Here is a 14,225-nt window from a genome sequence, read left to right on the forward strand (position 1 = left end):
GCAATCAAAATCACATTGTAAGATTTATTTTTATTAATCTATTCTCTTAGATATAAACACCACCAGAAATCAATTTATAAATAAACATTTGGCAAAATATTGCCAAATAAAATAAGGGAAAAAAATGATAAAATATATACTACCCCATTCAAATGCACATAATTATTCCAATGACTTTTATTTGAGAAAGATTGCATAATTCTTGACTATACAAAGGCAAACAAATTAAACAAGAGCACATAAAACAGTTTTCATATGAAAATACATTCTCTCAGAGAAACATATACAATCAAACTAAAACAGAGAAGCAAACAGTATGAATACAATTCAAGTACTCAACACACATAAAACAGTATGCTGGTATGCACATTACAACATTTTTTAATAGACAAAAATGTTTGTCAGTTAATCAGTGTTGTAAAAGATGGATCACTTGTTATCCTACTTCATTACTGCTGAGTCTTATCATCTTGTCCTTCATTGTCTTTGTCATTTCTGATGAGAGTTTTGAATGTCTTGGCATCATAAATCCACACGGTGTCAATTCCCTCACCTGCTATGTCATCAGGAGACCAAGTAGGAAAAGGAAAGCGACAAGCTACCACTTTAGCTGAACTATGCAGTTCGGTTTGCAGCTTGATTTCAAGCTGTTCCATCTGTGGAGAAAATGATATGATTTAAAAGAAATCATTAATAAGATATAACATTAGTAAACTCCCACTAGCTGCTTTATCCCACATTCTTACGTCTGACATTGCAAAAAGCCTTACCATCTGAGGAACACCAAAGATGACGACATTCGAGTATTGTGAAAAACTGACCTAAAAAGGAGACATTATGGATCATAATTTTTATACAAATTACATTGAATTTATATGTAATAGATAACAACCTGGACCGGGCCAGGACTTTTTGAGCTTATCCTGTACTCACCTTCCAAAGATCTGAAATATAAAAAGATGTGCTGTGATGAACACCTTCCCTCCAGGCTTTGTATCGAGAGTACCAAACCAGCCAAGGGTTCAGCTCAAAGCCAACTGCTTTGAAGCCTCTTTTTGCTGCAGCTATAACCTACACCAAGATAGAGAAACAGAGGCACATTATTACACAATCATTATATCAATTATAACATTGTACTTTATGGAAATAAATTATTAAAACTATACTAGAGGTTACACATAAAAAAACACCACCCAATACTTTCGTGGGTCTAAATTTGGATCTAACTCACTATTCGTCCATCTCCGCTTCCGATATCAACCAGAGACCCAGATCTGGTTAGTAAAACTTTAAGGACGTTTTCAATTTGTGTAGATGTTGCAGGAACGAAGGGAAGACACACTTTCCTTAAAGCTGGTGCAACAAACGGTCCAGCCACTGCGTACAGAGCGACCAACGACCCCCCGACGACACAGGTTGCAATAACACCAAGTCGTTTTTTTAAAGAAGTGTCGCTACCTGATCCAGGCGTATTATTCTCTATGGTATGACTTGGCTTTATGTTAAAGTCAGACATCCTAAAATGACAGCACTAGATTGCCCTTAATGCCTGTCCAATGACAACTTGCAGCTATTCCGCTTATATTTAAAAGCGGTCAGGTAGTCATATGATAAGCAAAGCATTTCAATAAATTAACAAACATATCTACAAATCCTAACTATATAAAGCCAAGCCATTCATTAAAAGCAATCATAAAACCTCCACATAAGCGCAGCGCACGAGAAACATATTAGTGCATCCTGTAATTGGTCCGATATGACGCATTAACTGAGAGTTATTAGTTCCGCTGACACAGGTTACCTGAATCAATTGGGTACAAAAATAGTTACTTATCAGTAAACGTAATACATATGTAGGCATACATTAACATAACAAATTACAATTTGTTTATAAGCATTGTTTTTATACCATTTAAAATAGTTCTTGCAAACGCACTCCCCAGCAACATTGGAATGACATTGGTTTGAGTCTTGCTCTTTGTTTTTTCCCTTCCTGGGCGCACAGGAACCTTATCTGGCAGTAGGAATAACATTCTCAGTGTCACGATACGTTCCCCCAGACATTATGGAAAACAGAGTTCCCTTACACAAACAGAACAGTGGCATAGTGGTTAGCAATGTTAGCTCATGAAAATTATATGGGAAACATTTTTGTGAGGGGGCAGTCATGGCCTAATGGTTAGAGAGTCGGACGCGTGACCAGAAGGTTGCCGGTTCGATTCCCAGGGTCTTTTTTGTTGCTTTGCCACCTCATAAAATGTGTGCGTTTTAGCTAAATTGACCTTTGCACCTGTGATTTTAGGGTTTGGGTGGGGTAAGGGGTGACTTATAGCCACGTAAAATATGTACGACTTCCCCTTATATCAGGTTGTAAATATATAAATGTATATGCACACATGGTATGCGTATTAAAAGACGTGCTGAGTGACACAAAAAACAGTCATACTAAGTGACACGTAAAAAGGTTGTGCTGACTGACACAGAAAAAAAGTGGGGAATTCGTGTCTATGAACACAAATCAAATTTCGCAACTATGTCACGAACTGCCGTGAGACTGGGTTGAAAAATCTTAAAACATACTTGTTGTGGGTTAAAATGTCAGCACATAAACTTTAAAACGTGTGTGAATTTTCTGTCTTATGGAACACAGGAGGAACAGTATCTAACAGTAACATTCTGAACCATCAGGATGCGTTCCCCCTCCTGTAATGGACACATTTTGAAATAGAAAATGAATGAACAGAATTAACCTGAACAAACAAAGCACAGTGGCATTGTGCTTATCTCTCTTACTTTCTGAGTGTCATGAAGGTCATGAGTTTGATTCTTGCTTAACTCTTTTTTTCTCAACCATCAGGCTGAGTTCCCCCTGCCATGATGGATCAATTTGGACACAGAAGGTCTTTTTTTAAAGGCAAAATGATCTATTTGTGCTGGGTCAGATAGATTAAATCTTTTAATAGTTTCCAGCAGCACAATTGCTAATACAGTCGAAAGTAGAGAATTGTACAGAAATCATATAATTTCAAATGTTTCAAGATAAGCAATTAATTTGTATTAATATTTTTTTTAGCAAATGTATCAAACGTGTAAAGAAATAAAAAATCGTAATTCCAAAATAATAATTTTCTAAAAAATGAGACAGTCCAACAACATTACTTGCTTGAAATTTTATCAAAATTATGATATGAATGATAAACGGGGGTAGGACAATAAAATATAAAAGAAGCACAAATGTTCTTACATAGGCTTAAAAGCAAAATATAAATAAAGTCACACAGTACTGTAAGACGGAAAGAATCTTGTCCTACAACAACAGAAAATGGGGACAATAAACAACAGTCATGATATAAAATTATGTCGCGTTATAATAAAACTCTACATGGATCTAAAATATTTACATAAATCACATGCACTGTAATTGTGTGTATTGGTATAAGTAATCATATGGGATAGGCATATGCAAAAAGAAAACTGAGGGTAATAAAGTTTCATGGGTCACACATACATACATAAACTGTATATACATTAATGTTTATTGATATTCCTTCAAGGAGTTGTAACCAATGAAAATATGGAAAGATTAGACAAGAGAATTTTGTCTTTCAGCAAACTAAGACATTCCAAAATAAACAAAGTGCATGACTACCACAAATAAAACAGTGTCAAATGACACAAAAGCTCTCACATACGGGAGATCAAAAGTCATTGGATATCGACCGATGTACTGTTCTCTCCATCGAAGCTCGCCCATGGCTTGTAGTGGGTCCATCATCCAGTTCGTCATCAAAGTCATACTCTTCAGCCACATCATGTGAGTAACTGTGCTTCATCACAAGAATATTCCTGTGGCCAGTAGGGGTACCTTGCAGAGGGAGGGGAGGTTGTACAGCTGCCTGCATCTCTGAGAATATTGAGGCAGCTTCTCGCAGGCTGAGGTCGCTGTGGCTGCCTCGAGTGCTGGACACCTGGGAGCCGCAGTGGTGACCATGGATGCATTTGGAAGAGGACCTCTGCAATTTGTGAAAGTCCTCTGGTAAAATATCACCATCATTTGTGGTCGCTTGCCGTAATGTGCACAGCTCATAGTGTGGCGGTTCGAAGGCCTCATGCAGCAAGGTAGGGTCAAAGTCATCTCTGCGAATGATGTACTTCTTGCGTGGTTGTTTTATTTGAATGATTATTGACACAGTAAGCAGGATTATCACCACTCCACAGGTCACCCCAATAATGGTTACATTGGTGTTGTCAAGGTTGTCCAGGATAGTGGCTTTTCTCTTCTCTGTGTGAAAATTGGGAAGATCATAAATACTGTATGTGGCACATTGTTCTCAATTTATGAAACTAACGCACGATAATGGAATTTACAAAAGGTAAATCGTTAAATTCATTATTTACATTAGGGGGTAGCCTACTACTTGAGGATTAAGAAGGCTCATGTTTGCAGGTCTAGAACTATGTGAGGTCTTGATATAAATTTTATTATTATTATAGAATTTAGTAAAGTGTTAACAGATAAGAATTAGACTGTCTCCATCCCTTCAACCTCATGCTGTCTTTTTGAACCCCCACCTCTCTGTGGACATGGCAGTAAAAACAGACTTTAGCAAAAAATTGACAGAGTACTCCCCTGACTTTACAGTCTAGGGCGATTAGGGAATAAGGACAAAAATCACTAGCAGCACCTTGAATAAATTGTGTGTGAATTATTTACAGTAAGACAATAATGTCAATAATGAACAATTTACAATAATGAATATGACAACAGTTTACAACAATGAACGTGAATTATTTACAATAAGGTTTGGGAAAAGTCTACCAAAATTGAATCTGATTTATTGTTTGAAATTAAGAAAATGATGTACCATTGCAACCATTCTCGTCCCATGGATAGACGCAGTTTTGGATGCCATTACACACCAGTGTGTGGTTGATACACATGTTGCTATGGCAAAAGAATGAGTCGCCTTCGCATGGAGCTGCAAAGCAGAGTGAAATGATAATAAATATAGAAAATGCTATGAGATAAGACATTACCAGACCATGCACAGGTTGTTTAGCCATGGTTCAAAACACCAAAATGACGCAGGGAAGGATTCGTTCATCCAAATATGTACCGAAAATGAGACGTAAATCATGACTTTAACACTAGACGTAGGCTATTTGTGTTACCGAAATGTGTCAAGATAAAAAAATGCCAATTGAACGACTCACGCTCCTGGAAGGTGGTGAAGAGGATGCGGAATCGACTTCTGCGGCTGGTTTCATCAGCCCACATGCGAATCACACCTAATGAGGTCATCAGCATCACGTCATTGGCCACTGTGCTACAGAATTTATTCTTCAGGTGCTCCACCGAGCTGCTCCCATCATACACTGCCACAAAGTTTCGCTTGCACTCGTTCGAGTTCTGCATCTCGTAGTCCAGGAAACGCAAGTAAATCTGTGCAGGAGGTACATTTAGATTCACTTCTGGGCTCTTTGCTGATGCTTTGATTTCAGTATTGCTTGGACTCTTAATTAGACATGTGCAGTGTCAAGATATTATTAGAAAGGGGGACGAGCTAGATTTGGACCTCTGTCATTTACATGAGTGTCATGGTTCGTTGTGTACATAACTTATGCTTCTTTAAATTATAGGTGAATGAATATCGTATAGATATTGTAGAAATATATAAAACTGTAAATTCCTGAATTATCTTGCTCGCGCAGTCTTAATGGAAGTAATGATAAACAAAATTGCCTTGCTGTCCTAGAAGGAGGAGCTTGACTATGGAAATAGATCAAATGAAATAAATTAGAATAGGGGAGGAGTTGGTTGCAGTAGGACGGTGTGTATTAATATACACTAAATGATTGACAGGATGACCAAGACATAAAACAGGTGTGTTTACCTTAGAGCCAGGCGGAGCTCTTATGAACCACCTGCAGTCTACAGCCTCCGACTGCGATGCCTTGCCCTCCTTCGTAACCATTACAGACTCCACAATCCCCTCTGGTCCACTCATCTCAAAATCACAAACTGCATCAAGAGAACACAAACCAGCAATGTATCATTATTACTTTCTTATCCTGGCTTTGATCTGTAGGAGAATCATCTTAAATAACAATTCACTCACTAGGAAGAGAGGCTGGAACTCCAAGATCATTGAAATCTGGATCTGTAAAATAAACATAACAACGTGAAATGTATGAAGAGTTTAGATGCGAAACCCTCTAAAAGCCACCTTCGTCAAAAATGACATTACATTGGTGAGAGAATGCTCTCCACACATAGTATACGTTCCTCAAATAATTCTGCTTCAAATCCCGCTAAATACCACACTCTGTCCGCTCTAAAATATCTGGTATTGCTGAAAGTAAACGTAGGAGCCTGATTTCAATGAAAAAGGGTTTTGCATCTGAACTCTTCATATGTTTTATATCTTTACAAAGTCATGTTACATATAATGCACAGTCACTCTATATTATCTATACTGTATTACATCACATCACAAAAAAACGTTTTCCTGAATATCAAAAGGGTTGGCTTTACATAGCTGCCTGACTACAACGTAATATTTCTAAAACAGATTGAAACACACTGTTGAAAAAATAATCCCACGTGTTTTACTTTCCTCTCTGACCTTGAGAAAGTTCACTGTCCCAGTACAATCATTTATTTTCTTTAAAATAATAACTGAAACACACAGGATTAGGGAATGAGAGTGATCTCCTGGAGTTTGAGTCATGATTGTACGTGGATTAATAATCCCTGCACCAGTTTCACACAGATTAGGCAAAGAAAAGCAATAAGATATAGAAATTCAAGGTGTGGTTTGCATTTCTTAAAAATTTGCACAGGGTTTATGTGGTCTTGAACGAACTTAAATATTTGTTTTGTCAATTTATCTTGTCTATCAGTCTAGATCTAGATACATTGTTTTCAAAATGTTCACAAGGATAATGCCCATTAGGGTTCAATCTAATATCATTCAGGGATTATCCTCTGGCGTTTTCTTACCTCTGGTTCAGTTTGGTTTAGATTATTCTCTATGCTGATAACAGGATGCATGGATGTGCTGTACAGCGGGTCTCAATTGAATTGGATTTATGATGTGTAGGATGGTATAATGTAGTATTTCAGATAAATCATTGACTGAACACACAATGTAGCCTAAAGTTAATGTATTAAAAAACATATAAGATTTTATAAAAAGTGCAAAAAATTGTAAATGTAAATACAATGTAAAATGTGGTTTGGATTTGGCAGACGTGTGGCTTAGTGATGCTGGATGTTTCCCATCACCAAAAAAACCCTGAAGACTGGATTTAGGGTTGAGAGGAGATTAGCATTCCTGCTCAGTGTTTATTAGGCAGTTGTGGTAAACACTGAAGCAATCAGAATTTAATTTTATCCTAACATCACATAATCAGGAACACTGGCCAACTTTAGTCATCTGTCTCGAATCTCAGCTGAGACGTCAACACTCATTCCCTTTCTCCCTTTTTTTCATTTTTCAGTTGATGATTTTATGAAATCAAAATTCAATAACATTATGACAAAAGACTTTGTGCAACCATGTCTATGGTAATTATTTTGGCCATTCTATGGATTCCCAATAAGATCAAGGCAGAAGTAGCAAGACAGAGCTCAGGACATGGAGCAGACTGGATGTGCTCCTCTGAAGACAAGCTTTCATTAACTGGGATCAGAGACATCACAAACCTCCCCCACTCAGCTGCTGCATGTGTGCCTGCACTACAAATGCAGAGCCATCTGACCTGAGTACACAACACAGCATTTACCAAAATGTTAATAGTTTTATGATGATCTTGCTTTGGATAAACCACATACTGCATAAAAACTGCCAATGCAATACACTTTGATTCTGAAAATACAGTCAAAGTCTGAGATTACTTTGAAAATCTGGAATTCAAAATATTCTTCAAACCTTTAAAAAATAAATGTTATTTTGTAAAGTCATTAAGAAATATTTGATATTCTGCATCATTTATGGTAAAAAGGTCCATACCCTAAATCTTTTTTAATGCATGTTCACTTTTCAATAAAACTTTTCACTTAAACTTTTAAGATAATAATATCATAATAAAGCTAATAATATCATAATAAAGCTAATAATATCTTAATAAAGATAATAATATCATAATAAAAAATAAACGAGGCACTTTCACTACAAATAAATGAATAAATGAAATGATATATTTTTTTAGGAATATGTCAAGTCCAATTATAATGGGAAATGTCTAAACAGCATCCTTACCTTGGGTGAAATTATACCGAGCTGAAAATCCAATGGCCTCTAGTTCACCATCTGCCACAAACTTTATCCAGAGGTATCGTCCACTGGACCTAACGTAGGTCGGGCTCTCTTGTCCACAGTATCGGCCAATGATAGGAGAAAAGCCAAAGGGTCCATCCCGAACTTCAATGTGGTCAAACTTACACTCCCATGATGGCTCAATATCATACTTTTCATCAAAAAACAGGTCGATGCATTGCCTCGGAGAAGCTATACGACACAATTAAACACACAAGTGCCTCCAGTTAGCGATGCAAATTTAATGTGATAAAAAATAGTCAAGCATTCACTAACCTTCAATTATGTATGTGCACTCTCGGTCAGGAGGATATTTCTCAGGGTAGTTAGGCGATGTGAAAAGCCCTCCATCAGGTTCCTTGACCCAAGTACCACACAAACCCGCTGGTGTTACACCTGAGTTGTTTTTAACTAAAGTAAAAGTGCCAGAGATATAGCGTTACTTTATCAGAGAATACACATTTGGATTCAAATATTAACAAACAGCTATGTTAAAAAAAAACATGGCACTGATTTGCTCATCAACACAATGCTCTCTTTGTCCATTAAGAGGTCATTTTTAATGAGAGATAATTACCTACAGCTCTCTTTGGTGGTGCTGTTGGTGCTCCAGAAAATCCAAGACTGATCAAACTTGCAACAACTGGGAACAAAGATCAGAATAGCTTGGTTCATCTAAACAGAGTGGTATCATCCCTCATGAACATTTCTATAGTCAAAGTAACCATCATAGTTCATCTACTGAAGGAATATTAAAGATTTTCCGATTATTGTTCAGTTATGTCCCGAAACATAAATAATAATTCACAGGTGGATTGCGGTTGCATTTTGTTCTACAATTTTATCATCACTGCAACTGTGTTATAACTGGTCTGGTTTAATAGCCTACGTTGAATATTTGGGCTACTTTCTCCTGTCAGACTTTGGTAGTAACATTTCCAAGGGCATAAACAAAATAGATGCCTTAAACTTGAAAGAAAACCATGCACCGTATGTATTTTTCCCAATTGGTAACCTGGTCGATCGCAACAAAATGAAACATCACATTTATGTTTTGATGTTTACTTACCTATAAGCAGTTTCACCCGCGGCACCATGATTCTCCCCAGGGGCTTCAAGTTTCAATTCCATGAAATGCAATGTGGAGTGGCGAAGTGCTGAATACATTTAAGATAAAATATAACTAGTCTATAATTTAAAAACAGCAGTCTTCAGAAGAGGTTGCTAAAAGAACAGAGTCCGATTTTTGTGAGATTCATGGCAAAGACTGTTACAGTGCTAGTTGCGGACTAGTTTGATGAAACAGGTTGACACAGGCGCGTAATCCGCCTCGAGTGTATTGAAGACCTAGTGGATTAAGAGCATCTCTTCCCTTATATTTAGCCAGAAATATCTGCCTCACATCTTCGTGAATATGTAATAACATGCAGCAGATGGATCTTATTCAAGTGATGTTGATCTATTGCATAGCCTACTTGTTGTATATGTATTGTATGTGGATTCAAAGTAACATTATACAATAGACAACCACGCGTGATTCTAACTCATGCACTGTCGGTGTGATATTAGCTTTTATGAAATGAAAACATAATGCATCTTGATAACGTATATCAACGTAAGTTTTCAGTATGAAAATGAAAGGGAACACTGAATAATGTTGTATTTGTTAACGTTATTAACTCTATATATAATATAGTTTTTCAGCATCCTTGTTAAAGTTCATGCCAATACAGATCTTTATGATAGTTCATTGTGCAGCTGACTCTGTCACATACAAATTAATTAATTCATAAAAAACGTTCGTTCTTCCAACGCAGAAGTTACATAAGTGACAAAGTGATAACTGTGTGTCGCAAACGTTATGATGTTTGATGTCAGGCATAACACCTATTTTTAGGTCAAATCATATAATGAACATTCTGAAGATTTGTATATATACAGTACATACATATACATATACATACACATAGCTGAGTTACATTTAAAAATTGTAAAGTAATATTCCAAACCTATATTTATTTCTTTGCTTCAGCTACTTCGTTGCGCGCGCGTTAAAAAGCAATTTATGCTTAACATTAATGCTCAATATCTTTGTACATCCACTGGATGGCGCAATAGCACATCATATTAGTTCGTGAACATCCTCAATTCTTAACAACGGAATGTCGCCGAAAGCCATTGTGCTTTTACCGTTCATTTTGCCAACAATAAAATGACGAACAAAGCTGTAATTTATACAATGTGACAGAAATGTAGGTAAAATATCTAGGCATTGAAATTAAAGTACATTTTAAACAGTTCTTTTGAATTTTACCCCATATGTTGGTATTATTTAATTCCACAAATTAGGCTACTTTATGCTTGTCCTAACATTTATTATTGTGAATCTTTAAAAGAGAAATGTATTTACTAGATGTGTTCATTTCTTATTAAGTCTGCGATAAGTTTGCCTTTGAACTTTTAAACATAGCATACGCGCTATCGGAACTTCACTGGTTAGAAAGCACATGGTGAAAAATTGGGGAGTATTCAAATAGGGCGTGCGCGCAGTATGTGTGTGTTCGAAGGATAGAGAGAGAGGTGCTGTCGTCTTTGCTGATCTCTTGTCTTTAGTATTTTTTGCTCAGAGGTCTTCCACAGTCATGTCGATAGCCAGGGGATCGGGCTCGTTGGCCATGCTGGCCTCCACCCTTCTTTTGGGATTTGGCGTTGCGTTCGCCCTCGGACAGAATGACACGGAACCTGTTGTTTTGGAAGGAAAGTGTTTGGTTGTGTGCGACTCGAACCCGTCAGCCGAAGGTGGAGTGACCTCGTCGTTTGGGATATCAGTCCGAGCTGCTGGTGCCAAAGTGGCTTTCTCTGCTGTCAGAGGAACTAACCATGAACCATCAGAAATGAGTAACAAATCAATGACAATCTACTTTGATCAGGTCAGTCCTAAGCTATTTATTCACATTTACACGTATGTGTTCGTTACGCAGAAGTGTTTGTTGTTGTTTTGAATGAATATGAGCATATAAACTAAACATTTCCAGCAGAAATAACCGTTTCTCATTTGCAGGTGTTAGTGAACATTGGAAATCATTTCGATCTCAAGGCGAGTGTCTTTCAGGCTCCGCGGCGAGGCATTTACAGCGTCAGCTTTCATGTCGTGAAGGTCTACAACCGACAGACAATTCAGGTGAGCAGACTGTTACTTTTTCTCATGGAGAACAAGGATATTGTGCTTATATGTGTCGTGTGATCACGTCTTGTTTTTCCATGCCGTTAGGTCAATCTGATGCACAATGAATATCCAATAATATCAGCGTTTGCCGGTGATCAAGATGTGACACGGGAGGCTGCGAGTAACGGAGTCCTGCTTCACCTGGAGCGCGAGGACAGACTCTATCTCAAACTGGAGAGAGGAAATCTCATGGGTGGATGGAAGTACTCCACTTTTTCTGGCTTCCTTGTTTTCCCTCTTTAATTTGATATACTTTAAATGGACCAGATGGAAGACTAAGGGGACATGTCTGTTCTTTCGAAAATAAAGGTAGCAGAGAGATCATGGAATTTGTTTTTATTTTATTTTACTGTCAGGATATGATAACGAGTTGTATGTGTGCGTGTTTATGAGGGTTTTTTTTTTTTACCAAATGACTAATGTCAGCATAATGATTTGGGAAAGAATGGTTTTCAGATCTTACTGTATGTGTTTCAAAGGACATTTTTGCATTCAAGAGCACATTTTGCACGAAACGTGTTCTGTTATGTGCTCGTCAATGTATATTTTGTATACTATTGTATTAATATTATAGCCCTTATAAGTTTGATGTGAAATATGAGCAAAGTACAAGACACATTTCTCTATAGTTGTTGTTCCGCTTAATGCATATAGACGAGCAATGATATCTTGCATTTTTACATAACTTGAATGTAAATACACCATGTCATTAACACGAAGAATGTAGTAGGCTACTTAAAATTCTTGCAATATTTGTTTTGCGAGAGCGAAATAAAAACGTGTGAAAAGGGGAAGAAAAGCAGGAACGCTATACGCTGTCCATGGTGCTGAAAACCAGATGTCCGTCTTCAACAATTGACATGCAGGCATCAAAATCACTTCAATACAGAGACACAAAGCGCAACATTCTTAAAACATTTGTTTTGGAGAAATACGTCGCCATAAATTAAGCACATCATAGACTTTCAATGCCCACCTGAGTGAGACCACACCTTACAAGATTTGTAAGCATCTTGAAAGCTTGCCTATACGATTTCACAGCTAATCGTGTTGTAAAAGTTACATTTGAGGACATTTTTTTTCTTTTTCTTTCTTCTTTCTTTTTTTACATCTCTTTGTTCTGTTGAACACAAAGAAAGATATTTGGAAGAATGTTAGCAACTGAGATTTCTGGAGCACCATTGACTACCATTGTAGAAATAATTATTCTCTCTATATATATTTTGTTCTGTTTAACACAAAATAAAATATTTTGTAGAATGTAGGAAAACAAACAGTTCTGGGGCACCTTTGACAACCGTTTTAATGGTATGGTAGTCAATGGTGCCCCAGAAATCTCAGTTGCTAACATTCTTCCAAATATCTTTCTTTGTGTTCAACCAAACAAAGAAATTTATACTGGTTTGTAACAACTTGAGGGTGAGTAAATCATGGCAGAATATAATATTGGTGAACTATCCCTTTAAATATGATTTAAAGACTTTTAAAAATAATTGTCTCAAAATATTATAGACATATACTGAAAATATAATAGATACCATATGGATTTTCTGTCTCTCCACATTGGGCAGGGCAGTGGCGCAGCATGTGTCTCACTGTCTTATACAACGATGAACTTTAGAGAGTCTTCGTTTAGAGCTTTATATATTTTTCAAAGCATAGCCAGGAAGCAGCATGGAAATTAGATAATTTATTACCATGGGCACAATTAAAAACTGTGAAGACAGCATTATTTGGAGGTGAAATGCAAATGTGATGAGGTATGAGAATGATGTGGGTGTAAGTGTTAAACAGTGAGATATTCCTTCCAAGAGTGGATCTTAAAAAGACACTGGCACAGAGCAAGATCACCTTACTCATTTCATGGTGTGAATGATTTAGGCGTAATCAGAGAATATGTTGGATATTTAAAAAATGTGATTGATGTATAACCTGCCATTGATTTAAATTTATTTTTGAAAACTTCTCTGTCTTGTTTTTTCCTAATGCATCTGGTTCCTGTCATTTGATTTGGCTTGGAAGTAAACATGGCCCAAAGGCAAAAAACTGTCTGAAGCCTGTTTCTGACCTTTCTTTCTCAGAAAGCTGATGAAGAATGAAATCATGACTCTGCTGATGTCGCTGCTAGGTCACTAAACATGACTTTGGTTTTGGGAAATAAAACTCAGAATTTTTTTGGGTGTGCAAATTCTTTCATTTGTCTTTTAAGAAGAAACCATCTTCAAGAACAAAACAGCCATTACATTCTAGCTTTATAAAAAACACATTTCAGTGTTTAATTGTTAACATCTGATGTCTGTCTAGATGATGTTAAGAGAATTACCCAAAGCATATTATACCCATTATTTCATTATTATAGATATCTATCTTGCTAGTATATAAAATCCTGTGAGGTCTCATTCCAGCACCCATTAATTTATTATTGTCACAACAATAATATCACAGCAAGAATTTCTTTAAGATCTCATATTCACTCTGTTATAACATCAAAACTGTCTTGCCATTATTCTGTCTGCAGTCTTTTATCTTATTTGCATAAAGTAGTAAAGTAAGGTGAGTCTTTGAGTCCATACACATCACTCAGAATAACATCTGTGAAAAGATGATCAATCAAGATGAATAGATCAGATATGGTGGCAAACAGACCCGAACTCAACAAAGAAGGCAAAGGTGAAAGA

At 36.8% G+C, this 14,225-nt stretch overlaps 3 protein-coding genes across 4 annotated transcripts; 1 reads left to right on the top strand and 2 right to left on the bottom strand.

Annotated features, from left to right (window-relative positions):
* Positions 1 to 74: 74 nt before the first annotated feature.
* atpsckmt (fATP synthase c subunit lysine N-methyltransferase) lies at positions 75 to 1,747 on the bottom strand. Its single transcript, XM_057334532.1, has 4 exons — positions 1,232 to 1,747; positions 934 to 1,071; positions 771 to 821; positions 75 to 656 (listed from the first exon to the last, which is right to left on the bottom strand). Exons 1-4 carry the CDS (start codon positions 1,514 to 1,516, stop codon positions 450 to 452), a joined length of 681 nt encoding a protein of 226 aa, XP_057190515.1. The 5' UTR covers positions 1,517 to 1,747; the 3' UTR covers positions 75 to 449.
* A 1,350-nt stretch (positions 1,748 to 3,097) lies between these two features.
* On the bottom strand, positions 3,098 to 9,624 carry LOC130555125 (neuropilin and tolloid-like protein 1). 2 transcript variants are annotated; one of them, XM_057335202.1, is made up of 9 exons: positions 9,391 to 9,624; positions 8,903 to 8,964; positions 8,598 to 8,732; positions 8,265 to 8,513; positions 6,120 to 6,161; positions 5,895 to 6,022; positions 5,215 to 5,443; positions 4,866 to 4,979; positions 3,098 to 4,282 (listed from the first exon to the last, which is right to left on the bottom strand). In XM_057335202.1, exons 1-9 carry the CDS (start codon positions 9,486 to 9,488, stop codon positions 3,699 to 3,701), a joined length of 1,641 nt encoding a protein of 546 aa, XP_057191185.1. In that variant the 5' UTR covers positions 9,489 to 9,624; the 3' UTR covers positions 3,098 to 3,698. The 2 variants fall into 2 exon arrangements, with proteins under 2 accessions (XP_057191185.1, XP_057191186.1); XM_057335203.1 differs by having other exon boundaries at positions 8,899 to 8,964.
* Positions 9,625 to 10,832: 1,208 nt separating this feature from the next.
* Positions 10,833 to 13,707, top strand: cbln2a (cerebellin 2a precursor). Its single transcript, XM_057335204.1, has 3 exons — positions 10,833 to 11,251; positions 11,383 to 11,502; positions 11,593 to 13,707. The coding sequence occupies exons 1-3, from the start codon at positions 10,964 to 10,966 to the stop codon at positions 11,788 to 11,790; spliced, it is 606 nt and encodes a 201-aa protein (XP_057191187.1). The 5' UTR covers positions 10,833 to 10,963; the 3' UTR covers positions 11,791 to 13,707.
* The last annotated feature ends 518 nt before the right edge of the window (positions 13,708 to 14,225 follow it).

Source organism: Triplophysa rosa, linkage group LG5, assembly GCF_024868665.1.
Source record: "Triplophysa rosa linkage group LG5, Trosa_1v2, whole genome shotgun sequence".
Taxonomy (NCBI): Eukaryota; Metazoa; Chordata; class Actinopteri; order Cypriniformes; family Nemacheilidae; genus Triplophysa; species Triplophysa rosa.